Genomic DNA, 26,335 nt, shown 5'->3' with positions numbered 1-26,335 from the left:
GCCTTGTAGCGTTCTAGGGACCCATCTGCTTTAAACTTTACTGCATACACCCATTTACAGCCCACTACTTTCTTGTTCTTTGGTAAATCAACTAATTCCCAGGTCCCATTCTTCTCTAATGCATCCATTTCTACTTCTATAGCAAGTCTCCATTCTTTCTTTGATAATGCTTCAGACAATGAGCTAGGAATAGAGACTGTATTTAAGGTGGAAAGGAAGCTTTGATGGCTCGGGGAAAACTTCTCAAAAGACACAAAGTGAGACAATGGATATAGGGGTCTTTTGGTGCATTCTCGGGGTTTTTTCCTTACAGCAATAGGTAGATGTAGGTCCTGGTCAAGGCTAAGAAGCTCAGGACAAGGTGATTTAGAGCTGGAAGAATGGTCGGTCGGTGGTGTAGAATTCAGATTTGATTCACTCATTGTTACCTCATTCCCGGAGCTTGGTTTAGAGGATTGTTCTTGCCTTGTAACCACGATGGGATCTCCTTTCCTTGTATACACTTGGTCAAACCGGAACCAGTCAAAGATTTTACGGTCTTCCTTTTTTTCTTCTACCACATCAGATTGAAGAATTGACTCTTGGAATTCAGATTTGGATGACTCAGATGTGGTCAACTCTAAGGAGGGAAATTTTAACTCCTTATCTTCAAGTGTATCTAACTCCCCCTGAAGATAAGGAGTGATGAAATAGGGCTTATTTTCAACAAATGTAACATCTGCCGAGACATAGAGTTTTCTAGTAGGTGGATGATAACATTTGTAACCCTTTTGAGTAGATGAGTACCCCACGAAGACACACTTAAGAGCACGAGGATCTAACTTCCCACGGTTATGACTATGGACATGAACAAAGGAAGTACATCCAAAAACTCGAGGAGTGAGATTAAAGGAAGATCGAATATCGGGGTAAAATTTGGATAGGTTCTCTAGTGGACTTTGAAACCCCAAGACCTTGGAAGGAATTCTATTTATGACATAAGCTGATGTGAGTACAGTTTCTCCCCAATATGCTTTTGGCACACTTTGTTCAAACAGTAAGGCACTAGTGCACTCAAGAAGATGTCGGTTTTTCCGTTCTGCCACTCCATTTTGTTGTGGAGTGGCAATACAGGATGATTCATGTATGATTCCTTCTTTTTGGAAAAACTGACTCAAGGTTTGATTGAAATAATCACGAGCATTATCTGAACGAAAGTGTTTTATCTTGGTGCCAAATTGATTTTGAATCATTGCATGAAAAACAGGGAAAATATAACTCAAATCAGACTTATTTTTGAGTAAATAGATCCAAGAGACTCTTGTGCAGTCATCGATAAATGTGACAAACCACTTAGACCCTGAGATGTTTGGAATAGTTGATGGCCCCCAAATATCACTATGGATTAAAAAGAAAGGAGAAGACGATCATTTATTACTGATAGGAAATGGGACACAAGTGTGTTTAGCATACTCGCAAATATCACAATGAAAAGACTGAACATCAAATCCCTTGAACAAGGAAGGAAACATTATTTTTAATGCAGAAAAAGACACATGACCTAGACGTCTATGATGTAACCAGATGACATCTTTATTGGAGGGTGAAGACAATGTGGACAGGGCAGATTTACTAAATTCTGGTTGACTTGATGTATCCAAGTAATAGAGTCTATCATGCTCCTTAGCTAGTCCAATCCTCTTCCCCGAGCCCCGGTCCTGAAAGTCACAACAGGATTCATCAAATATAACAGAGCCAGCTAGATCCTTGGCAAGTTTTTTTACAGAAACCAAATTTGTAGATAATCGAGGAACATGAAGAACATTTTTAAGAATCAAATTTGGAGTAACTTGGACATCTCCGATACCTGCCACAGTGGTTGTAGTACCATCTGCAACAACAATCTTTCTATTGCTAGGACAGGGATTATAGGTTTTGAATTTATTTGAAATATGAGTCATATGGTCCGTAGCACCAGAGTCAAGAATCCAGACATTCCTAAGCTCATTGCCTAAAACACTAAATGCAAAAGAGACTAGAGCCTTACCTGAAAGTGTCAATGAACACATACCCGGATTCCTTGATTGAGAATTGTTAGTTGCTGGTTTGTCAACTGTCTCTAACATACTTTTAAGCTTCTCAATTTCCTCCATACTAAACCCTCCAATCACTTGAGTTGGATCTTGAACCGACATATGAGCCTGCCTTTGCTGGCCACCTTTTTGTCCCCATTCACGAGTGGGTGGTTTCCCATGTAGTTTCCAGCATTGATCTATGGTGTGTCGTGGTTTCTTGCAGTATGTGCACCACAACTCCTCGCGATTCTTTTGCCCACTTGTTTGATTGGTCTTGTCCGCAGCAACCTTGTTCAGTACCAACCGCTGAGATTTGGAACTTAAAAGGGCTGAATTTTCTATTGAAGGTAGCTCTAACATAATACCCCTGCGACTTTCTTCTCCACGTACTTGGGATATTGCTTCTGTTAAAGAAGGAAACTCTGGCCTGCCCAGAATTTGAATTCGTACAAGATCGAATTCAGAGTTTAGGCCAGCCAAAAAATCATAAACTCGATCCCTTTCTATGAACTTCTTGATAAACACTGCACATTTGCTACAGTTCAAAGCAAGTGCCCTGTAATAATCCAGTTCCTACCACTGGTTTTGCAGAAAATTGGCATACTCCGTCACTGTTTTTGTTCCTTGTTTTGCTCCAGTTGTCTTTGTCTTGATGTCATAGATAAGAGCTGCATCATTAACCTTGGAATATGTCTGATGAAGGGCATCCCAAATTGCCTTTGCTGTAGGAAGAAACATACATGTATCGCTGATTTCAGGAATCATGGAATTCCATAACCAAGACATGATCATTGAATCCTCTTGTTCCCATGCTTCAAACCCCGCCGTTTCACTATCCGGTGCTATTTCCAATAGATGACTCAACTTTCCTTTTCCTTTCAGGAATGTTCGAACCAATTGAGACCACTTCAAATAATTTTTTCCATTTAGTCTATATGCTGCCTGGATGTTTTGAAGCTCTGTTGTGTTCCGTGTACTTTGTTCTTCTTCCATAGTTGAAGACAATTGCCGCGTTGAGGATGTAGCATCCGCCATGATTGAATAGGAGGGGGGGAAAAAAAATGTATAGTAACAGGAACAGCAATGAAGGCTGGAGAGAATAAGAAAGGAACCAGCAATTAAGGCTGGAATTGACAAGAAGCAAAGGTGGTATTTTTCCCAGAACCCTAGACGGGCTCTGATACCATGTAAACTAAAAAAAATGGAGAGAAAAAATACTTTTCTTCTATTTCACTTTGGACTACACAATATACAAATATATATATACACAAGTGGATACTATAATCATATGATACTATAATCATACTATTACCTAATTAATATATGATACTATAATCATATGATACCTAATTAATATATGATACTATAATCAAATCTTTCCTAATATTTATATTATCAAATCTTTCCATAATATCAGATCACATATCTTCAACACAATATATTAGTGAAAAAGATTGCATTTTAAAAAATTATAAAAAGGAAGAAACAAAAGAAACCAAAAAGGAAAATTGGAGCCAAATCCAGGACCACCTATGACCTAATCTTTTTGGTAATAGTACATTAATAGATGTTATGAGTTTATCTTGACAATTTTGCTCTTATTATTATTATTATTATTATTTTTTGTAACCCAGAATATGTTCCAACCCGAGTCCTTTGAACCCTAGCCGACACATTAAACTAGAGGGAACGCTGCGGCTCCAAGTACAGTTTTTCTGGACAAGTCACAAGGTATTTAACCGAACAGGTTCGATCTCAAGACCTTTGTATTCCAAGGGACCGCTACTACCACTGGATCAACCCGTGGGGGCAATTTTGCTCTTATTAGGTGGCCCCTTCTGCTGTGTATCAAGATATTAATGGCTGTCAAGTTTGTTTAGATATTATCATGCCAGAAATGTCTTAAAAGCAGCTGCATCTCGGAGGAGTTGCATGAGAGGAAAAAACCAAACATATAGAGAATAGAATTTTTGTCTTGTGGGGTAGAAAGTAGAAAATATATGTGATAAAGGAAAGTTGAAGACTTAAGTCTCTGGAATTGAAGTTGAGGTCCAAGGCATGGGATTTCTTGCAGCAATTTATGAATGCTAGTACAATCTTTTGCCTTATAGGGTAGAGGTCATGAAAGACAAGCAAGACCAGAGAGGTGTTATTGGTATGTGGTTAGTTCTTCTTCAAGGCTCTTAAGCCTCCCCACTTCCCTTTCTCCCCATAAGCTTGTTCCCACATCGGTGGTATAAGTATGTGTGTGTAGGATTTAAGGTGCTCAGGATTTATCCAGAAGTCAGCAATTGCCTTTTGGGTAAACCTGTGGAATTGCCTTAGATTCTGTGTGTGTGTTTATTATTTACTGTTGAAAGGCAGAGGTCATGAAAGAGGTTAAAATTAGGAAATGTTATTTGCGCTCCATTTTTTGTTATTTGCAATCCCATCATTTGTTCCATCATATAGTTTAATAAAGGGTTAATCGCACTTTATCCCATTTAAGTATAGGCCGTTTCTCACTTTACCCCCCAACGTTTGTTTTTCCTCAGTTTACCCCTTCCGTCAGCAATTGCACCGTTAAAAACTTTAAGATTTCGAATTTACCGTACGAAAAGGGCCGTTGGTTTTAGCAGACAACAATGCCCCTCAATGGTGTCTGATGCTTTTAGCCTACCTTTTCCCTCAAAGAGCCGTTGGTTGGTTGGTTTTAGCCGTTGGTTGGGTTTTATAAAAGGAGGTATTTTGCACCCAATTTTTCTCATACATTCTCAAAGGTTCCAAAGTTTCTAAAATTTCTCTCCAAAGTTCCTAAAATTTCTCTTTGTCAACCAAAAGCATCATAAAATGTCACAAAGTGCTTCAAATGATGTTGGAAGATCACCCCAAAAAATGTGTAGATGTGGTAAAGAGGCACCATTGTGCACGTCTTGGACACTTGAAAATCCGGGAAGAAGATTTTACGGCTGCTCAAATTACAATGTAAGAATTTTTCATTAATAATTTGTTAATATTGTCTTTAATTTTGCTCTATACCTGAATTAGTTAGAAAGAGTTTAAACAACTAATTATTTTTTTAATTTAGAACCGACACGCATGTGGGCACTTTGAATGGGTAGATCCTGAAGTATGTAGCCAAACAAAAGAAGTAAGTGCAGTGCTGCAATCTAGATTGCTGGAGCAAAAGGAGAAACTAATGTACTTGCAAAGGAAGCATGAAAAATTGGCAAATGAGCATGAGAAATTGAAAAGCAGATATGAAGCCTTAAAAACAGAAGTCTGCGTCTTACAAGTTGAAAACCAACAGCTACAGCAACAATACATGATGGTCAAAGCTGCTCGATTTTCATCATGGAGAAAAACACTAGCCATTACATTTCTGATTGCTAGCATTTTGTATATGTACTCTATTTCAGAACCAAAAAGTAACAAAAATCTGCTTTATCTACCATAGTTGTAAGCAAATATGTATGAAAGAAAGTTATATTAAGTTAAAAGTATTTTACACATCAGATTACATCTTAGCATGTGTCTGCATGGCCACCCAAACAAAGGCCATTTTAGTAGAACCCAGCCAAAACATGATTCTAGAACATGTCCAAATAATGGGAAAAGAAAAACAACATCAGCATTTCTAACATTGCTGCAAAGGTAACTTCAAATACTAGTAATGACAAAAATAGCAACAGCAACACCATTTCACATCAAAACACATTCAGGTGTGCGCATAACTGTTGAACGTCCAGTTGCAGCAGTTGAAGATCCTTGGGTAGAAAACACAGCATCTCCAAATCTAATACTCTTGGTTTGAACCTACATGGATGAGGGGCATCTTAGTGCATCAAACTACTACTAGGGGTGGTAGCATGTAAACATAGCCAAAAGACTTGAACTCACCATTCCAGTTTTAGTAGCACCTGAATTGGTTTTAGAACTTCCAGTTTTAGCATCACCCAACTTGGTTCTTGGTCTTTTAGTTGTTACTGAAGTGGTTGCTTTTGAACTTGTACATGGTACGCTGGTGGGAGCAACAACAGTAGTTGAACTCAAATTGGCACCAGATGTAGGTGTTCTTGTCCACTGTATCATCAATAGGAAACAATAAGTGAGCACGTATAAAATGGCCATGCATGCAGAGTTTTAAAATGTAGGCTTACCAGTTGGATTGGAGGGGGCTGGCCAGTCTTTGAAGTACTTGGAATCTGCATAATAAAGGTAGTTTTTAATCATTGCAAGTGTCTAAAATTAAATTAGTTACATACAAATACAAAAGGAACTCACCATGCTAGACTCAAATGGGATATATGTTTTACTTGTTGATATCCCTTGACCATTCCAAAGTCCAATGCCACATAGTGGCCCATTGTTATGGTCTGAACCCCTACCCTTACCCCTGCCCCTACCTCTACCTCTCATTTTAGCTCTAGTTGGGCCTCTTGCAGTTGTAGATTTAGTCACATCAGCATTTTGCACAACATCAGCATCAGTATTTCTCTCAACAGCAGCATCAGCATTTGTAGAGTGGCCTCTACCAGCTCCTCTTCCTCGTTTAGTAGGCCCTTGCATCTTGCAATACATCAAAAAATGACAGTCAGATGTAGATAGAAAAAAGCCAAGCAACATATATTGATTGAAGTTACCTGTGCAGTCACTGATTTTCTTTGCCTCACAAATGAACAACCAGTGACCTTGCAACTTCTGGCATTGTGGTCAGTATGACCACAATGACTGCAGTGAATTGGCAGCCCTACTTTAGATAGTTTTCCAACATGTAAGTCCTCCAATGGAGCCTTTTTTCTAACTTTCTTAGGCCTGCCTGGAGCTATCTTCCTACGAGGTGGGAGTAATGTATCACTGCTAACATTCACCCAATTTGTTTGGTCTGGCATAGGCATAACAACACCAGCATATGCCTTTACATATGTTTCTACTGAGTAGCAATTATCAACATATGCATATGGATCTTTGTTGTCTTGCACAAGTCCAGCACATGCATGGACACATGGAATTCCTGTCATATCCCACTCATTACATGTGCAAGACCTTTGAACTGCATTAACAGCAAAAGTTCCTACTATACCAGTCACCTCATACACCTCTCTTGTAGACACAAGTGCATCAAACTGAGCTACCTGTTTTTTCCTCTCTTCAATTTTCTGACAGATCCTCGGACAAATATGAGACTTCACCTTCTGAATCCAGTCTCTTTTTTCTTGAAATCTGCACATAATCTGTCTTCGAATGGCCTCAAACATAGTCAAAATAGGCTCTTCCCTAGCATCCTTAATGTATTGATTGAAGCTCTCACATATATTATTACTTAAAAGGTCACATTTTGTCCTTGGAGAAAAGGTGTGTCTGGCCCATAGGTTAGTTGGTATGGAACTAAGCCATGCATGTGCTTCTGGGGCTACTAAATGTAACTCTCTCATTTTGCTTTCATAATGACAGGGTAAATAAGCCCTGGCTGCCCCCCACATTAAATCTCTTAGGTGCTTATCCTTGAATTTCAGTTTGAAATTAGCATACATGTGTCTAACACAGAATCGATGCTCCACTCCAGGATACTTATTCTCAATGCAATCAATTAATCCCTGACATAAAAACATAAATAACAGAATTAGTGAAAGGAGTGAGTGAGGAATAAAGGAAAGTAAATCAGATTGTAGTGGTGCTGACCTTTTGTCTATCTGATAGAAACACCCAACCCCTTTCAATTGGAGTGCCAATGGCATCAGTAAGGCTGTCCAAAAACCACCCCCAACTATCTTTGCATTCAGATTCAACAAGTGCCATAGCAATTGGGAACATCTGGTTATTAGCATCCCTACCAATTGCAGACATAAGCTGTCCTCCCATGATCCCCTTAAGGTGACATGCATCCAGTCCTATTACAGGCCTACATGCATTTACAAAACCTTCTTTTTGTGCAGTAAACATCACAAACATTCTCTTGAAGATTGGACTTTTACAAATATTGGACTTTTCAGTTACAATAAATGCCACTGAACCTGGATTTCTTTGTAAAAGTGTAGCACAATAGTCTCTTAATCTTGCATACTGCTTTGCACATGACCCTTTCACTGCTTCCTCTGCTTTCTCTCTTGCTCTATACATTTGAGAGTTTGTACAGTTCAGGTTATACTTCCTTTTTATGCTCTTCTTGAACCCTTTTACTTTCATATCCGGATGGTCAGCAATGTCCTCCATAAACATCCTAGACAGCCACCTAGAATTTGCACTCTTGTTCTTGAAAGACCATGGACATCTATGAGGTACGCCTTTAATGGACTTCACTTGAAGTGTAACTTTGCTTCCATTATAGCCACTAGCATATATTCTCCATCCACATTTATTTGAACATATAACCACAGCTTTATCTTTGTCATTCTTAGTGAAGGTAACTTCAAATCCATTCAAAATTGAATACATTCTAACTGCAGCTCTAAAATCATAAATATTGCTAAAAATTCTGCCTATAGTCAATTCAGGATTTTTTAGATCCCTTTCCATGTTAAACTCAGGAAATTCATGCTCCATGCCTTCATCATTTGAATCATAAACTGGTTTAAGTATTTCATCATCACTAACATCTTCATCATCGACCAGTTTTCCATGACCTTTGGAGTTAAGGTATGCATTATATTCTTCACTAATCAGTGCCACATACTTAGCATAATCAGTCTGTTTTAGGTGACAATCTACTTCACCACCATCCCTCTACATCATCTATAGGGTCACATGCGTCATTTAAATCATCCCCATCTAGGAAAAAATCAAAGTCAGAGTCATATTCAACTTCCCTACAACCATCCCTATCACCTTCTTGTGAAGGATCTGAAGCATCACTTTCGGCCTCATCATTTTGGGGTTGATCAGCATTAGGATTTAGATTTTGTTTTCCATTAACCTCAATATTATCCTCTGCAACAGTTCTATCAGCATGCAAATCTTCTTCAGGGATCTCACCAACATAAAGTTGTATGATGTTTTGAGTTCTATTTACCTCAAACATTTCTATAACAATCTGGTCACTGTTTAACAGTTTAAGACCAACCTTAAAGTCAAGATTCCTAACCCTATAGTACACCTCTGTTTCATGTGATATTCCAGCATCTTTAAAAGCATCTCTTAACTCAAAAATTGACATCAAATCAGGGTCAACATCATCAAAATTAGCAACTTCTCCCCCCACATACTGTAAATTTGGGACATAGGCAAAATGGCCTCCGTAGTGAACCTCTAAAACATAGGTTTTGAAGTCCATTCTTCTGTAATCACACAAAGGTAATTGTTTTTAGTGCATGCACAGGTAATACAGAGCAAGTATCTTTTATTGTCCCACAAAAATAAAAAATCCTAGTTTGTCTATCTAACAGCCAACATATAACCATCCAAATAAACAAAAAATCCAGCAAATTAATAATTAAAAAAGACAAACCCATCGTTTTCCATCCTAACCCGACAATGACTTGTTATGAACTTTAAGGGACCACACTAACAGATTTCAAACAAATAATTGTCTACATATTAAAGCCCATGCAGTCATTAAAAAAACCCATACCATTGTTTCTGTGCAATAAAATTGATTAACAATTACAAATTTCTAAAATCGAGAAAAAATTGCAAAATCGAACCTCATAGATCTGCCCAAGCTCTCATAATCTCCTTTCACAATCTTCAAATTCAATTCTGCCGTCTGTTAACAACCACATCGATTACCCATTTTTTCATTCAAGATTGCACCAGAATTTTCAATTTTGTTAGTGGACGTTTTGCTAAGGCTTCGGGCACCAGTGAAGAGAAAGTAACCCGACAAAGAAAAAAAGGAAGAGAAAGTGACCCGACATAGTCAAAAGGGGACCTTTGTCTGTTCTGTTCCCTAATTTCTTTTTCTTTTTCTGTCCCATGCCAGATGGAGGGAAATTTCCCTCCATTATTTCAGGGTAATTTTGGAAACTTGCATTTCATAAACCAGCGTATATGGGTATTTTGGGTTGTTCAATGTTTTCATAAGGATATTATTGTCTTTTCAATATTCCGTTTATGTCAATTAGAGTTGACTGTTAGTTTTTGGGGTAGACTGAGGAAAAACAAACGTTGGGGGGTAAAGTGAGAAACGACCTATACTTAAAGGGGATAAAGTGCGATTAACCCTTTAATAAATGAAAACTATACGATTGAAATGATAGTGGAAGTGTAATTAACAAAAATAAGAGTGCAAGCAACATTTCCCTGAAATTATAGTAAAATGTTATAGACCCAAGGCATGGAATTCTTGGTACAATATAAACATAATGGTCGATTGAAATTTTGAGAGTGACGGTTTGAAAACTAGTTCCCAAACAATATAATCACCTTAGAATAATAAAAAAAATTCTAAACTTCAATTCTTAATCTGGCAAAATTCTTCTCTATAGCTAATTCTACTAATTTAGAAAATGAGTTTTTCATCAAAGTAACCATCAAAAATTTATTTTAACCCCAAAGAAAAAACCATCGAAATTTACAAATTTCTAAAACACAATTACGCGATTTAATTCCAAAACTGCAACTGTAACAAAAATAAATAATACAAAAAATATAAGGGCATAATAGGAGTTCCCGATACTAACATTCAATTGAGAGCTCATTTGGATCAGTGGGTTGGAGGGAGCCCTAATTCCCAGACGGAAGATTTTTTGCTACTTCATCCTCTCTCCACGGAGTTCCCTTGGATTCTATTCGCATTAGATCTCTGTGGTCTCTCTCGTAAGGCCGATCGATGCATCCCTACAAGCAATTGGCGATGTTTACTGTGAATTATCTCATAGGTGTCGCCTGTGGCTCTGGCGCTGTTTTAGCTGGGTCTGCTATACGTCGCGGTTGGGCCAGGAGGATTATGAGCTCGCACAGCACCAGCCGCAGCGAAGGACGAGACACTTCTGGCTGGCTGGCGTCTTCCATGAAATGGGTCTCATATTTCCGTGCTTTGAATGTTAAGGCTATGATTAGCCATTAGATATTAGATGCTACTTATTTCAACCCTATATTTCTTGTTAAAAAAAAAAATTTGAGAGCTCATTTGGTGAACATAGGGTTGTGATCTCCATGTTGCACACATAAATTTTCTTTTCTCCAAATGAGCCCGAAATTCCGTTTGAATTAGTTTTTTGGAATATTTTTGAAAAACTTTGCTGTAGCAGAGTTTTTAGAGTATATTTTGGAATATTTTTAGAAAATATTTTAAAATATTTAAAAGTAGAAGAGTTTTTAGAATATATTTTGAGATATTTTTTAAAATTTTAAAAAAAATTAAACTAATTTTTAGATTACTTGTAGCGTACTTTTTAAAAATTTTTATTGTATTTAAAAAATTAATTTTTGAAAAACACTCCGAAAACAGGAGAACCGGCGAAGTCCATTTATTTATTTACTTCTTTTGCCTGCGATTGCTTCATTTATGGCCTGTTCACAAAAGCCTCTGAAAGATGTGACCATGTTTAGAGAGAAATTAAAGGAAGGCTATTGGGATGATTATGTATATCTGATTATTCGGTTGTGTATGGTGTCAGCAGTTCATGCTTCATGAATGCTAGAAACAGAATGGCTAAATTTCGGAGATTTATGTCTTGGTGAGTTGAGATTTTTGATGATCAGTAGCCTGCTTTTCAGTTTTCACCTGTCTTGTTTGGCAATTGATACAATTGGGGAAAATAAATCAAGAAAAGCAAAGCATAAAACAAGGGAAAAACTAACAGGGAAGCACAGCATTTGCAAGACTGTTAAGCATGAAACTTGCAGGCATCTGTGATGCTAACACTACTCTTGATATCATTACCTTTGATTAGCATTTTGTACCACTAAAATCCTGATTGAAAGATGACTGGTTATCATCAGACTTGTATTCATTGAATGAATAAAGAACTTTACAGTGAGGTTTTTCCTATAAGATCAGTTGCCATTTGATGGAATACCTGAATACAAAAATCTCCACTGCTAAACCTGCACTTGAAGCTAAACTCATTTTTATGCTATATATTGAATCATCTTAGTACCTATAAACTCGCGAACAAGTTAAAGTACAGCAGGTGTATTACTACTAGCATAAATGTATCAGTTTGCAACTTTTTCTCGCATCCATTTTGTAGCTGACCATTTCTCTCCTCCCAATACTTCACATCCTCCATGTATGCTATTGGGGTCTGATTCTCCATCAAGCCCCTACAAGAACCAAAAAGAGAAATTGATGAAAGCCACAAGAACTCATCATGCTATCTCTAGTTCATCTAAAGAGTATTGTTTCTTTAAAAGGGCAGAATTAATTTCTGACACATGATGACACAATGAATGCTACAGAGTGCTGCAAAGATTCTGTTGATTTAACTAAATAAAAAAACTGGTCCGGATCAAAAACCCAGATCCCTAAGACATACAGGAAAATGATCCCAAATGTCATAGAGCTTAAATTGCTGAGCTCAATTTTCCTATTATGAAGGTCTCGCAAAGCACCTAATGCTGCTGAAGCTTCTTTCTGGTCATTGATCGGAAAATTTGTATAGTTCTTAATTCCCAGAACTTAAAATTCAATGCCTAATGAGGCCCCCAAACTGCTGAGGCCCTCAAATACATGCACCCACCAAATGACAGATTCAGTTCTTTCCACTCAAACTACTACTAGCTAATTCTCTTATCCAAGAAGCAACTATACTGAGAAAAGCTTAAATGTGAGACTCAAACCAAAGCAGGACATCCTGCCCCTACCAGTGAGCTACTTCAAGGAGCAAATTATTACTTTTTGGCAGTCTATTAGTCATTTCATATATAAAGTCAGTCTTTACAAAGGGAATAATGATTAACAATTGGTAGAAAACAAACCATGCTCCAGAAAAGTACAGCATCTCCTTTAGCAGGTTTTATGCACAAGCCTTTAACCATTTTCCCACCGCAGCTACATTCCCCTGTACCAGCCTGATATCAACAAAAATTACACCCAAAATAAGTAATGTAGCTGAAACTTGAAGAAAACAGGCTAATTGACGGATGGATAAGAGTGGATATGTGGCATATAGATGACTCGTCAAAAGTTCTCAGATAACAATCACAAGTGCTGGAAAAAAGTCAATAGAGCAGTCAAAAAGCTCGTAATTGCAGAAACTTTTTTAATTTTCCTTTTTTTTTGCCTAGTCATTGCAGAATTCATGTCTAAATTGACTATTATCTCCTCCAATATCACCTAAGCTTTTAGGTAAAGTGATAAACTAAAAAAAATTTATTATTTCATTTTTATATTTGGCTAAGGTAAAGGACTGTACATATTCAAGGTGCCTACAAAACTACAAATGTCCAGAATCAATTTAAACAAGAGCATATACATGGTAGAGGTATAGGGTTAGCAAAACATACAGCAAAATAAAAAAAAATTCATGAACATCACATATTCAAGTATGCATATGTTTGCTCTTCAAGGGCAACAGTAGAACCTAAATAGAGAAATTTTGTAGAAAAATGCACTGTAGCAATTTGATGCATGTGAGGTAAAAGGGTGGTTGGAAAATGTGCTCATGAAAAACATAAAAATTTTTACTTAGAGAACTGCAATCCAAACAACACTGTTTCTTTAATTTTTCTATCTTTAATTTCAAGAATTCTAATCCCATACTTATTGCCATAAATAATCCTGGATTCTTGACATCTTATCTAAACAATGAAAAACCATATTTAAAATATATGAAAAGAAGACAATGGGATGCATTAGCATAATTTCTACAGGCCATCCTTCATGTGAAACATTAAAAAAGACAATTGAGGAGACAATAAGGAAATTTTCAGGTATTTTTTTCCTAAACATGACAACAATGACAACATGACAACACAAGTTTTTTTTTTTTTTGGAAGGAAATGACAACACAAGTTTCAGTTTCACCATTAAACCAGTGATGGACAATGGATCTTTCTTTTTCCTGCAGTTCCAACAAGAAAAGCTGATTCTATTTTATTAAATAAAAAGCAGACTTCTAGCGGTTCCAACAACAAAGCTGATTTTGTAAAATCAAATGCTGATTTATCATGCATTTCACAAAACAGATTGATAAATTTGCCTTGTCCAGATGGAATAAGATAATAAAGCATATGGACAGTAAAAAAAAATCATGCTGAACAAGAGCAAATGTGTTCATTGTATATCAAATCCATAAGGTCATAGGAAGAGTTAGATGCTAATATAAAATCTACTCTAAGTAGTTGTTGCAAAAATTTTTGGTGTCAAATACCCAAAAAATTCAAAAGTTCAAGTTTACAGCAGGCATAATCATAGAGAAGAAAATTGCTACCATAGGAAAGTATGTTTCTCCCCCCTCAACATTGTCGCTTAAATACATAAGCATTGTTGCTACTCGCTGACCACCACGCTTCAGATTAAACTGCAGCAAGATGACTACATTCTTAGTACGAAACAATGAAAAAGGCTGACCTCATCTAGTTGGAATAGATGCAACAAAATTATAAAAGCAGTAAATAGAGCAGTTTGAATGCTTACAGTGTCAGAGAAGTAGTCATGATGCGGTTTGTAGAATTGATTCTTTTCATACCTGTGCTGCTGCAAATGTTAGACTCGATGTGGAAACATCAGTGTCTTTCTTCGATCTAATATTAAACAAGCCATAAGCAAAGTACCCACCTTAATACTTGAATGAGCTCCCCATTCTCTACTGGCACTTGTGAATAAACAGACATGCGCTTTTCAATGGCCTGATTGGAAAAGGGGGAAGAATGATCAAGTTTCTGTTCTACAATGACTAATATTACAAAACATTCACTTGTCTAGAGACACTAACAATACAACCTCATCTTTGTTGGTCATATGTACTTTTGTGTTCTCTGACATATCTAAAAAATAAAATCAGAACCTTTAATTTGCTTTCAGACCTAATAATTCAAACACACTGCAAAAAGAAAACCTTGGAATGATTAACCAGAAACCTAATCCAGAGTTTCTTGTATCAAACACCTTATATATCTATGTATTTCTAATTCATGTCTTTACCAAGCATCGATTTTCCAGTTCTAAGGTAAACTTGAGACACTAAGGTATATCTTACTGTTATTGTAACTATCATATCAGAAGCATTATATTCTCTACACAAATAAAAAGACAATGGATTGCTTAAAGCAATAAGTGGCTCCTACATTAAGAAGTACGGTGCACTTTAAGTCTTTACCAGCTGGAAGGCTATCAATGAAGATACACATAAATCATAAAAGCCCCAAGTGTAACCAAGTTATATATATTTGAGTGATTAGTCTTACAAAAGTAGGGTTCAACGATTCAAGACAGATTTGTAATGACTTTCAAATATTCAAACCTGTATCATGGGAAAACTTCTTTCTTCATGGCTCAGAAACATACCAGAGCTAGTCCTCACATTACTCTTGATCCCCTGTAGAAAAAATGCAGTATGACAAACTAAAAGATTCAGAAGTCACTCTAACAAAACAGATAGTGCTCAGTAACTTCTAAAACCACAAAAAAATACTTCCTCTTATATGGATACATTTGTACATATGTATTTGTATATTTGTGTGTGTGTGTGTGTGTGTGTGTAAAACCAGAAAACACTAGTATTGCATACAATTATGGATTCACACATATTTGCTGCATCAGATATGCAAAGGAAATTCTTTAGCTTGAATCAATTGCTAAAACCAACTCATTTGAAGACAAAACAGCAGAGAGAACTATGAACATTTGAATTGTGCAGGAATTCCTTTGAGATATCTAAAGCTTCCCTAAACCAAGAGCCCTCAATGGAGGTTGCTAAGGGAAACTCCATTTGTCTGTTGTTGGGGGGCCTGTCAGCTAGAATATTATAACTTACCAAACCTGTTATAGCACAGCATCTAATATGCATCACCAAAAGAGAGAGAGAGAGAGAGACTTACTAAAACTGTAATAACTTATGCAATTAATAGAATACCCCTATTACACTTCCAAGATGCCTTTCCTCATTTGACTGAATAAAACTCCAATTCTCACACATAAACATATAAAACCAAATGAGATACCCTTTCTATTAGCAGTCTCCATTATGATGGAGCATTCGAACCTTATACTTTTCAACTGATTCAAGTGCTGGCAGCAGCACATTCACTTTGAAAACTTCACTGCATCAGTGCCCATGAAGTCAGATATTTCCCATCCAGAAGTGGAAAAACTGGAAAACCGGTCCACATCCAAGTAAAGTCCAAGTACTAAAAAAGCTTTATTTAGAAAACCATGCCTAGTTAACGAAAACTTTTACGGAACAAAACCCTACAGCTTACTTTAACATGATTGTAATTCTTTTACTTTTTTCCTTCTTTTCTATTAAGCAAGCCCAAAACAAAATGCTACTGTTATTAGGTGGCTAAAATAAAGACTACCACAGGCATCATGAGAAAGCAATCACTTTGACTTGCTCCAATTTTGAAGACATAAGAACCTGAAAACACTCACTTTGACTAAAATAAAGACTACCACAGGCATCATGAGAAAGCAATCACTTTGACTTGCTTCAATTTTGAAGACATAAGAACTTGAAAACCCTCAATTCTTGATAAATCTTCTTCAGTCTCCTTTAGTGAGTTAGAAGCTATTGGAATTTCCCAATTCTTGATAAATATATTTGAATCTCTTCTTTTTGGGTACTTGGGAGGGTGGAAACCAGTTACATCTGAACTAATCTTGGCGTCGTAGTACCAATCATGTCAAAAGCTAATAAACTCCTAATTGAGTCTGTCGGCCTATCATGGTGCTGTTCCTCTCCTCGCCTCAATTTCAGGCATAAGCTTGGCTAGATGATCTGCACATACATTGCCTTCTCTCCACTGGTGCTGCAGCCTGCATTCCTGTGATCTTAATCTCTTCTAGTCACAAGGAAGCTTCCTTTTCTAAACAATAAAAAAGTCTATATTATGGCGTTCTTCCTTTTCTCTGGCATGAAATTTGTTTTAAGTAATATTGAGAAGCTATAACTTGCCCTGGCAATATCATTGTCTTTTATTCCTTCTTTCAAACTTCATAAGCATAATGTTCTCCATCTCCATAATTATGAAAAAAGAAAAAGTGGGACTATGCTTGAGATATAGACTGCCATAGTTCTCAGGCTTTGATTTCTGTCCAAGAGGACTCCTTAACCTAGGCTGTGGATAGTTTATAATTTGACACTTACGGTGTTTAATTTGAAGCCATTCAACATTCCAAGACTAGACAGGAACATTGCGTAACTGAACTACTTCAAATTCTGGTCATAACATACTTTCTATGCAGCCAAAAAATAGAAGCAAATGCAACATCAACAATGAAAACTCCACATCCTTGGGCCACAATAGGTTGTTGCCGATGAAAGGAAGAAAATCAGAAAGGAGAATATTGCTTGAAAGGACCACATGAAGAATAAAGGCAAGAAGAAAAAATGGAAAACAAAAACTTGTGAGGAAATATGCGACTTCACAGAGAGAACTAATGATGTCAGAGACTAAATGCCTTGGTAGCTATCAGATGACTTTTGCACTCAATCAAAGTTCTGCTCATTGCCAAAAAATCATGAGACATGAAATCTGGTATTTTGTTCATTTATACAAAAGATCAAATACAGAATGTATTAATACTATCACTTATAACCAATTTGCTAGTATCTAGTAGTATATAATTGCACTGGCAGACATTCGTGTTAGGTACACCTATAGCATTATTTGCCAAAAAAAAAGGCAGTACAAACTTTAGCACAAAAATTAGTTGTTCTGAAGGCAAATGACTCCTTAAGCAGCAAATTCTTTTTTAAGTGTAGTAGACCTAGAGAAATGGGGAAGCCAACAATTCTAACTCATAAAGATATCAGATTGCCATAATACTGCTTATGGCAGAAAGCTAAATAGCAAGTGCAAGATCAATGACATCAACCTAGCGGCTTTAACGAGAAGCCTATGAGACTAGATTAGAGCTCTCAAATGAACAGCCAAAAATTTAACCAAAATTTCAACATTAAGTTAATGAAGAAAGAAATTATTGTAAAGCACTACAACAGCATAGGAGATGCATATCCTACAAACCTTTCCCGTTTTTGCATCAACAACAGTAGAAATCTGAAGACGAGGTAGTGCAATAGCCCTAAGATAATCACATTCCTGTACAGGAGCAAGAAATCATTCTTCCCGCGTAGATTCTTTAAAAATTCTAAAGACTTGATTGAACGGAAAAGAATGCAAAAAACTCAGGCAAATAGATCAAACATCAAAAGCCAAAATATACAAAAGGACCATCATCTATCATAACATCGATCTGTCTATGCATAAGACTCAAATGTTGAAGATCTTTCAAAAAAATTAAAATGCTTACTGACATATCAGGTTTGCAGCTCACACCAATCAATGACAATGCCTAAGTTCTTATTGATGAGACAATTCTTGCAGGCATTTCAAAGGCATAACACTATTCCTATTTCATGACTGATGTCATTGGAAAGCTCGAAAGCACAGATTAAGGACAGCAATTACGTCCTTCCATCACTATGCAAGTGCAAACAAGTAGCAGTTTTGTATTCAGCACATGCCAAATACCTTTGCACTAATGTAAAAATGCAGATAAACCACAAAGAATGAGAAAAAGTGATAACCATGTTTATGGTGAGAAACGACCTTATGCCATCTTTTATTCATTTTTCCAAATTAATTTCATTTTAAATGGTCTTTATATGTTTCTGTCACATGTTACTTGCATGTAAGTTTCAAGAGTCATAATCTCTAGTAAGAAATGACATAGAGAGCAATAGGATGGCAATTTAGAGTCAAGATAAAAGAAAATAAAATTAACACTAAGTCACATTACCTCTGGACTTAAGAAGCTGTGAAGCAATATGATTCGTGGTGACCAGCTAACTATTTCAGGTTTGACCTACATCAATGAAAAAAGAGACTTAAATTTCTTATTAGGCAATCTTGGAACAGCTTATTTCAGAAAAGCAAGTATGTTGCACAGCACGTAAAACTTAGCATTTAAGGTTTTAAGTTGTTAGGCTTCCCTTGCTTTCCATAAGAAGGAGAGATGATATGAAAACCTTAAATGATACCTCTAAATAAATCATTTTACTCTTCAAATGCCTTTGCTTAAGTTTAAAGTTCACCACAAATCATTAGACCACAAACCCCAGAAAATCCTCAGGTCAAGATTACAAATAGAAATTCCAGTATACCATAATTACCAACATTTAGCTCATAAACTGGACATTCCAGATGGTGCACAAGTTTTGTGCAACTGAAAGGTTTGCAAAACAAAGATCAACAACCTATGTGAAAGAGCTTTCTGCTCGTGCACAAGCTATGTCTACTGCCTCAAAGATCATCAAAAACTCTACAAGATATTTCTAATTTTGTGATATATAAATAAAACATTTGAACTTGGGGTGTTTCTGGTGGCAGATTCTGGCAGAGGGGTTCTTGCATCTTTATAGGTCTTCTCAATCTTGAGAATGCACTCAACAAGTGCAACTCCGTTTGAAGTATTGTAGGTGAAAATGAAGTCAACATAAACAAAGGACTGTCCAAATCCCACTCCTAAAAATGGATCTAACAAGAGACAATACACAAAGTCATCCAAAAACCAAGGATCCACATGAAACATAATTATATCCAAAACCCAGAAAGCTGAATGACGAGAACGATTTTTTTTTTCCTCAGTCTGTCTGCAGTGACCATCTGCGTCTGCCATCACTTCAAGTGTGAGATGATTTATTTTCAATCTTCAGAAATGGTGGATAGATAAGGCAATGGTGAAGTGAGGCAGGCTTTATATGCTTGTTTAGCAGCCTTGACTGAGGTTTAGAAAATTCAATTAGTAGAAAATTGAAATCTGACTTCACTCATCTGTTTGAAAGAGCAAGTAAAGAAGTAACTGATGTTGCTTAAGTGGCCTTGTCAAGAACCTATATTCTTTGCAAATTAAGTATGACAAATATAGAATAAATTTGTCACTAGAATCTACAACAGCAATTTGAAACGATATCTGCAACTTCTTTTCCAATACACTCCCAAATGAGAATTCACCCGACTGACGTGTTCCCATTGTAAAGCATGCACTGGAAGAATGCAAAGACCCTCTGGCAGAAAGTGCAACCAAAAACACCCACTTTTAAGAAATCTTCCAGCCCAACATAGACTGAAAGTCTCTGTAGAGGGCTCAACAAAATAATGTTACTCTTTAAACTTCTTGCAAGATGAAATCTTGGAAAACCATGCCTTATCTCTGCCTTGAAAGCTAGACAACTACTAAGCATCATCAAGGAGGGTATCATTCACTCAACCAGATGGGGAAAGAACATGTATAATATATCTTCACCTTAACCACAAGTGATTAGTGTCTCCCCAATCTAGCAAAGGTATATTTCCACACAATGGAAGTTTTAGGAGCGAAATGAAAGAGGAACTGCTAAGTATTCATCCACAATATGCCAGCCAAGTTTCTCTATCCAGAGTCCAGCAAAGATACTAAAATGTCAATGAAAAACCTCTCCTTCATACTCCATGAGCCCTTAGTGGATCCATTTCTCAGTAAATTAGAAGAGAAAGAAAGTACAAAACTTTAGACCCAACTGTAAAATTACCAAATTTCCACCTTCAACTTGCTTAAAGTACAATTTTTTCCCTCTGCCTAGAATGAAATGGTGTCATATTCATCATAAATTCTCATTCAAGAAATTTGGTAAATCAAATCTAAGAAATTTGACTCACATGAGCAAGAAAAAGGTAAAAATACTTTTAAAAAATGGTGGGTAATAGGTTCCACATACAAAGCCCTACCCAATGCGTGTAAACTAAAGTTCCATAAACAAGTATCAAAAAAGTGCAAAGTGCATATGGAAATATAGGATTTTTTTCATAAATGTGCCACATATTATCATGAATTTAAACTTCCGAGGATGCATAACATATAACATCAGACAAAAACCTCAAACCTATATTTTAGTTTTATTTTAACTATTTCAAATTTCTAGCTCTTGCTTGTAAGATCTGCAATTTTGTGGTAATCAAATTTCAAATTAACATGCATGCAGTACAGGGGCAGAGACCAAAATTCGGTTAAGCATATCCAAGAAAAGATTGAAGCATACATATCCAATACGTAAAGTTACAGCTTCTTTGTCATAAGCCCAATGAGAATAACCTGAAATTGGGAGGGGGGGGAGGGAAAAAAAGAGCACTTTTTCATCAAAGCAGGAAATAACAAAATTAAAAGATGAAAGAACAGGTAATCACGTGCACTGGCTTATATCCAACTTCTTCAACAGCAAAGGTGAAATCCTTTTGCTCACAGTTTGTCAAAGGACAACACAAACATAATGAGACACTTATCTCCTGTCATATGGATGTTGTGTAGCAGTAAGTTTATGCATGTTAAGCTCTGTCATTAACGGTTCCATATGGATTGCAGAATTACTGCATTAACCATATTGATAATTGAGATTTCTTCAAGAGCAAAGGTGAAATCCTTCTGCTCATCGTTTGTCAAAGGACAGCGCAAGCATAATGAGACACTTGTCTCCTGTCATATGGATGTTGTGTAGCAGTAAGTTTATGCATGTTAAGCTCTGTCATTAATGGTTCCATATGGATCGCAGAATTACTGCATTAACCATATTGATGGTTGAGATTGTTATGGTTTCATTTTCTTCTTGGGGAGCTGGGGGTTGAGTATAAACATGCTTAAGCAAACTGCGAACTTGTACAATTTCATACTTACTCAATGAAATAAGCAAGAAAAACATATCATATCATGTGCTATTTGGAGAGTTCTATGGGTTGCTGTGCATAACAACATAAAATACCATTTTCAGACTTTATTGGAAAAAAAAGTATGAACCTCTTCCCAGTTGACCACTGCCGCTGTTCCGACCTCCAAGTGTTCTTCTAAAGGAGGATTCAGAACCTATGAAGAAAAGCATAATACCATTGAATGCACATTAATTACAAATCAAGGTTGATAGATGTTACTACCTTAGTTTAATCCACACGCAGAATAGAAGCATTATCCTAAGGAATCTGAGCATTGCATTGTTGCATATATTCTCTAGAAGCACTGGTCAGCTCTTACATACACAATTTACTATTTTACAACACAAATACCAAGCCTAACCTTTTCAAATAGCTTTGGGGAAGTTGAAATAGAACCGGTACTGAATTCATGTTATGTTTTGACTAGCAGTTATTATGAACTTTAAGGATGTGACTTTGCTGACAAATATCAGTCTCTAAAAAGTTGCTAACATCACCAAATTCCAATAAAAGATTATCCAATGCTTTGAATATCAGTTCTTACACTTGGCAAAGTGGTTGTTAATTAAAGTAGCCATCTAGGTGGTTTAAGTGAATTTTAGCTTCAAGACTTATGCAGTCAAGCATAGCCACCACACAGAGTGACAGGCTTTTCTAGGAGTTACAGTTGCGAGGTTCAATATTTGTATAGAAACTGAAGAGGATTCAGAAGGAAACCATTTCTAAATAAAAATAAATAAATGACTTTTATCAGCCGTTAAACTATATGAATGTAAAATAAGACCACATAACAATAACATTCGATGAGTATTAGACACTTGAATCAGAAAAAATAGAACAGAACGAGTGGTTCTCACACATGTTAGTCACATCAAGTATACGGACTTTCCTGAAACAATGACTTAGATCTAGCAGATATTGGTACTTGAAGCTAAAGATTTGGTTTATTCACCTTTGCCTTTTCTTTCAGAAATCAGTCAACTGATGTCATAGTTAAAGTGACAAGTATGCTGCATCTCAAAATCCATGTCTTAATTTGGATGGTAGCTTGTTAACTATTTCATCTCATCACTTCTATTTGGGGTAAGCAGAAAAGTTAAGAGTAAGTGTGAAAATCTTTGAAGCAAAAGGACCATTTGCCAAGAACAATAGATGAACAAACCACCAGAAGGAACCTACGTTTTCACACCTTTTAGCAGTAAATGTATAATTCTCATAGTTTTGCCAAAAAAGATGATAAAATTAAGACAACGAAGTTAGAAAAGAAATATGTGATGAGGCAGTTAACAATAGGTCAAGATATAAAATCATGCTGTAAACAAACCAATTCAAAAGAATGCCTTGATATTAAAATGCTTGAAAGAGCATCAAAAAATGTACCATATGAATCTTCCAACTTTCGAATAAATGACAACTGTAATAGCGCACCTGCACAATTAATTATTGAACATCATTATTACACCTTAGCAAAACATTACCAAAAAAAAACCAATCCTTACAAAACAACCATGTACATTTTCTAATCTCTTATTGAAATCTACATATAAGCACAATAAGTAAACACCAAAATAATAATAATAATAATAAATTGCCAAGTCATCAACCTCACAACTGGCTTAGTTCAGACTTATGTCCTATCCAAAAGGTCATCATTTTTATCATTTTAAAGAATGTTGATATACAATTAACAACTTCACAAGATTTCCATCCAACCCAAAAGCTCAACAAATTGATCATTTCAAAGTAGGCTGATATATAGTCCATATCCCAATGATCAAATTGGGAAGAAATCTCTAAAATATTGGGCAAGTGATTAAACATGGGGTACTCAATACATATAAATTCAACACATTTTCCAATTTTTCTGGGATTATGTTTATGTTAGTTCACATCCAAAATTGCATACCAAAAGCATATCACTCCTATTAAACAGTAAAAAAATTTGGAATCTTTAAGATCATCACACGGTTCACAAGTGTAAATTTACCTGTATTTCTAACTAATGATCCAGTCAAAAATTTCATTCCACAACTCCTAAAGAATTGTCCAGATAGTTTAGAGGAATCTGCAAAATAAAAGGCCACCAGTTCTTATTTCTTGTTTTTCATCTAACATTCCAATGTCAGGCTCCATTTGTACTTCTAACTATTAAAAAAAGAAAAGTCCCTTCTATAATGTTTCAGTGTAACAACTCCGTTATGGTAAAATTGTCAGCCATTCCTGTCCTTGATTGTAAACTAACAGAATTAGATAGAGAACAAAAATCCCATTTTCACATCTGCCCCTTTAATCTCCATTTCAAAAATTAGTATCTCTAGATCAAATCTGAATCTCAACAATTCCCATAACATTGCCAGCATTCAAATGTAGAATCCCATTTCAACAATGCCTATGCCAATTAGATCAAGATGCTTAATAGAACTCTTATTCCAATGCATCTTTCTTTCTCTTTTATATAATTTAAATTCACAAATATATATAGGTAAAGCATGAACAAAAAAAAAGAGAAAAACGAATTATCTGTGGAAGAAATGTATTAGGATTGGATACCGATAATCATTCCGGCAGTGACAAATGTGAGGAGCCCAAAAACAATCTTCATCGCTGATGCCATAATTCTCTCTCACACACAAGACACAGTTGGTGAGTGAGTGTGTGTACGAGGAAACGGGAAATCTAAATCTATGAATAGAAATAGGGATAGATTTGTTCGTTTGTTTGGGACTTTTGTCTGAAACCGATAACCGAATTTTAAGGACAACGAAAAAGGATTTGTTACCGTGTTTGCTTCTTTTTCTACTAGCCAAGCTAGTTCGGATCGAAAGAAATGAAGAAGAGAAAAGAAAGTTTAGACTTAATTGCTTTGAATTATCACAGTTACCCATTGGACTTTCACACCTTGACTAGGAAAGGCAATGGGTGCCAATGCAGCGTCAAAGGGTGGCAACTGGCAACAGGGGCGGGTGCCCGAGCGGATAGAAATGGAGCGGGGCGGGGGCCACATACACTTGCTTCATCCCAGCATATAAAAAAATTATATATATATATATACATATAAATTTATAGATGTATATATAATACATATATATACACAAATTGTCCCGTGTGAGAGGCATATTGATCAAATTGTCCCATCTCGTGCAGTCATTTAAAATACAATCTCGATATTTGCCTCTCAAATATATGTTAAATATGGTAAGTTGATTTCTTCCTCCGCAGAGGATAACAAATTGTGTATATATAATAAACATAAAATAGGATGAGTAGATTGATATATTGATTTATTCCCCGCGAGAGAAACGGGAGCGGGGTTGGAGTGGGAGATGAGACTGGAGACGAGGGGAGTTATTTAACAACGAGACGGGTCCCCCCACTCAATGCCACCTTTAGTAGCAGGAGAAGGGACTTGCATCTTATAACCATGAGATCTAGGGTTCGAAATCCATAGGAATGGTAAAGAAAATGTTGGAAGAACTTCTCCCAACAAGAGGATCAATCCAATTCAAACAAAATTAGTCACAAACCATAAAGCAGAACGGATGCGGATACCTACGATTTATACTTAAAAAAAGGTATCGTGAGGGCATCTAATAAGAGGGATTTTTCTCTCCCGACCTTAAATGGGCCTCTCCTATCCCTTGTATCACTTAAATAAGTAAAAGATAAAAATTTTACATATCACTAGTAATCATAAATTAGTTCTAATTAGAATTAAAATATTAATTAGTTACCTGTAATTGTTTTTAATTAGTTTTGTGTATAATTTTATTATGTTGACAGTGTATACAAGATGTTAATTCTATCTTTTCTTTTAGTCTTTTCCATGTTATGTTAGGCTAGACTTTTGCAGAAGTAGTAGGATTACCATTAATAGTATAGTAGTGATGATATTAGTAAATAGATGGACATTATTAGACTAGGAATTGTAATTGCAATAGTAGCATCAGTGGTAGTAATATAATTATAGTATCACTACTAATGTCATTAGCAATTGTAGTACTGTAGTAATGGCAGCTGACTATAGCATCAGTTAGTAATGGTAATAAATGAAGTTGCCCTGTGGGCGCCCGTGGGATGGGTGACACGGATGATGGCGGCGAGGGATGGGGCGGCGTAGGGGAAGGGGATGCTATTTTTTTTTTTTTTTTGACAACGGTATCATTTATATAATCTAATGTATCCTATTTTACAGGGAAGGGAATGCTATTTGATAATCGAACCATTCTTAACTTTGATCAATTAACAACCCTTTTCCTTGTATATCTTCCAAACAACACAGAGGAACTTTTTTTTTTCCTCTTACTACTCTTTTTTTCTTTTCTTAAACTTTTTTTTATAAATTTTTTCTAAGAAGTGATTTTAGAAGTGGGAGGAGAAAAGAGATTAAAATCTAGGACCTTTAATTCTTCTCTAACTCAAGGTTTCTCTTCTTTTCATTCCTCTCTTGGATTGCCAAACTAGGAATAGGTAGGATTTTTGCTTTGAGAAATATTTAATTACCCTTGCTTATTTGTTAA

The 26,335-nt window shown here is 36.1% G+C and overlaps 3 protein-coding genes across 6 annotated transcripts; all 3 read right to left on the bottom strand.

Moving 5' to 3' along the window:
• Positions 1-1,406: 1,406 nt before the first annotated feature.
• Positions 1,407-3,089, bottom strand: LOC113737378 (uncharacterized). The gene is made up of 2 exons (XM_072083738.1): positions 2,632-3,089; positions 1,407-2,481 (listed from the first exon to the last, which is right to left on the bottom strand). Exons 1-2 carry the CDS (start codon positions 3,087-3,089, stop codon positions 1,407-1,409), a joined length of 1,533 nt encoding a protein of 510 aa, XP_071939839.1.
• A 2,401-nt stretch (positions 3,090-5,490) lies between these two features.
• On the bottom strand, positions 5,491-11,238 carry LOC113736519 (uncharacterized). The gene is made up of 7 exons (XM_027263538.2): positions 10,652-11,238; positions 7,716-9,307; positions 6,677-7,630; positions 6,318-6,602; positions 6,194-6,238; positions 5,934-6,116; positions 5,491-5,849 (listed from the first exon to the last, which is right to left on the bottom strand). The coding sequence occupies exons 2-7, from the start codon at positions 8,574-8,576 to the stop codon at positions 5,736-5,738; spliced, it is 2,442 nt and encodes an 813-aa protein (XP_027119339.1). The 5' UTR covers positions 8,577-9,307; positions 10,652-11,238; the 3' UTR covers positions 5,491-5,735.
• Positions 11,239-11,887: 649 nt separating this feature from the next.
• Positions 11,888-24,803, bottom strand: LOC113736520 (prolyl 4-hydroxylase 1-like). Of its 4 annotated transcripts, XM_027263540.2 has the most exons (13): positions 24,369-24,803; positions 23,806-23,883; positions 23,199-23,246; positions 21,907-21,972; positions 21,158-21,210; positions 18,880-18,945; positions 18,105-18,179; positions 15,380-15,454; positions 14,695-14,765; positions 14,554-14,605; positions 14,348-14,437; positions 12,894-12,986; positions 11,888-12,239 (listed from the first exon to the last, which is right to left on the bottom strand). In XM_027263540.2, exons 1-13 carry the CDS (start codon positions 24,430-24,432, stop codon positions 12,132-12,134), a joined length of 939 nt encoding a protein of 312 aa, XP_027119341.1. In that variant the 5' UTR covers positions 24,433-24,803; the 3' UTR covers positions 11,888-12,131. The 4 variants fall into 4 exon arrangements, with proteins under 4 accessions (XP_027119341.1, XP_027119344.1, XP_027119342.1 ...); XM_027263543.2 differs by lacking the exon at positions 21,158-21,210 and having other exon boundaries at positions 24,369-24,801; XM_027263541.2 differs by lacking the exon at positions 23,806-23,883 and having other exon boundaries at positions 24,369-24,798.
• Between the last annotated feature and the right edge of the window lie 1,532 nt (positions 24,804-26,335).

The sequence above is a fragment of the Coffea arabica genome, chromosome 3e (genome assembly GCF_036785885.1).
Source record: "Coffea arabica cultivar ET-39 chromosome 3e, Coffea Arabica ET-39 HiFi, whole genome shotgun sequence".
NCBI lineage: Eukaryota > Viridiplantae > Streptophyta > Magnoliopsida > Gentianales > Rubiaceae > Coffea > Coffea arabica.
The sequence above is the reverse complement of the archived record's forward strand: the minus strand, read 5'-3'. Positions and strand labels throughout refer to the sequence as shown.

Bases quoted from the DNA above. Each gene is read 5' to 3' on its own strand.
- LOC113736520 (XM_027263540.2), bottom strand. From the start codon at position 24,432: ATGGCATCAGCGATGAAGATTGTTTTTGGGCTCCTCACATTTGTCACT. The intron at 18,946-21,157 runs GTATGCTTCAAT...TCATTGATGTAG, and splicing joins TAACTTTACGTATTGGATAT to GTCAAACCTGAAATAGTTAG. The intron at 15,455-18,104 runs GTTTGTAGGATA...TTTTTTCTACAG, and splicing joins TTGATGCAAAAACGGGAAAG to GGGATCAAGAGTAATGTGAG.
- LOC113737378 (XM_072083738.1), bottom strand. From the start codon at position 3,089: ATGGCGGATGCTACATCCTCAACGCGGCAATTGTCTTCAACTATGGAA. The intron at 2,482-2,631 runs GTAGGAACTGGA...AATTCTGGGCAG, and splicing joins AATTTTCTGCAAAACCAGTG to GCCAGAGTTTCCTTCTTTAA.
- LOC113736519 (XM_027263538.2), bottom strand. From the start codon at position 8,576: ATGGAGCATGAATTTCCTGAGTTTAACATGGAAAGGGATCTAAAAAAT. The intron at 6,603-6,676 runs GTAACTTCAATC...ATGTATTGCAAG, and splicing joins GAAAATCAGTGACTGCACAG to ATGCAAGGGCCTACTAAACG. The intron at 6,239-6,317 runs GTGAGTTCCTTT...TTTATTATGCAG, and splicing joins TCCCATTTGAGTCTAGCATG to ATTCCAAGTACTTCAAAGAC.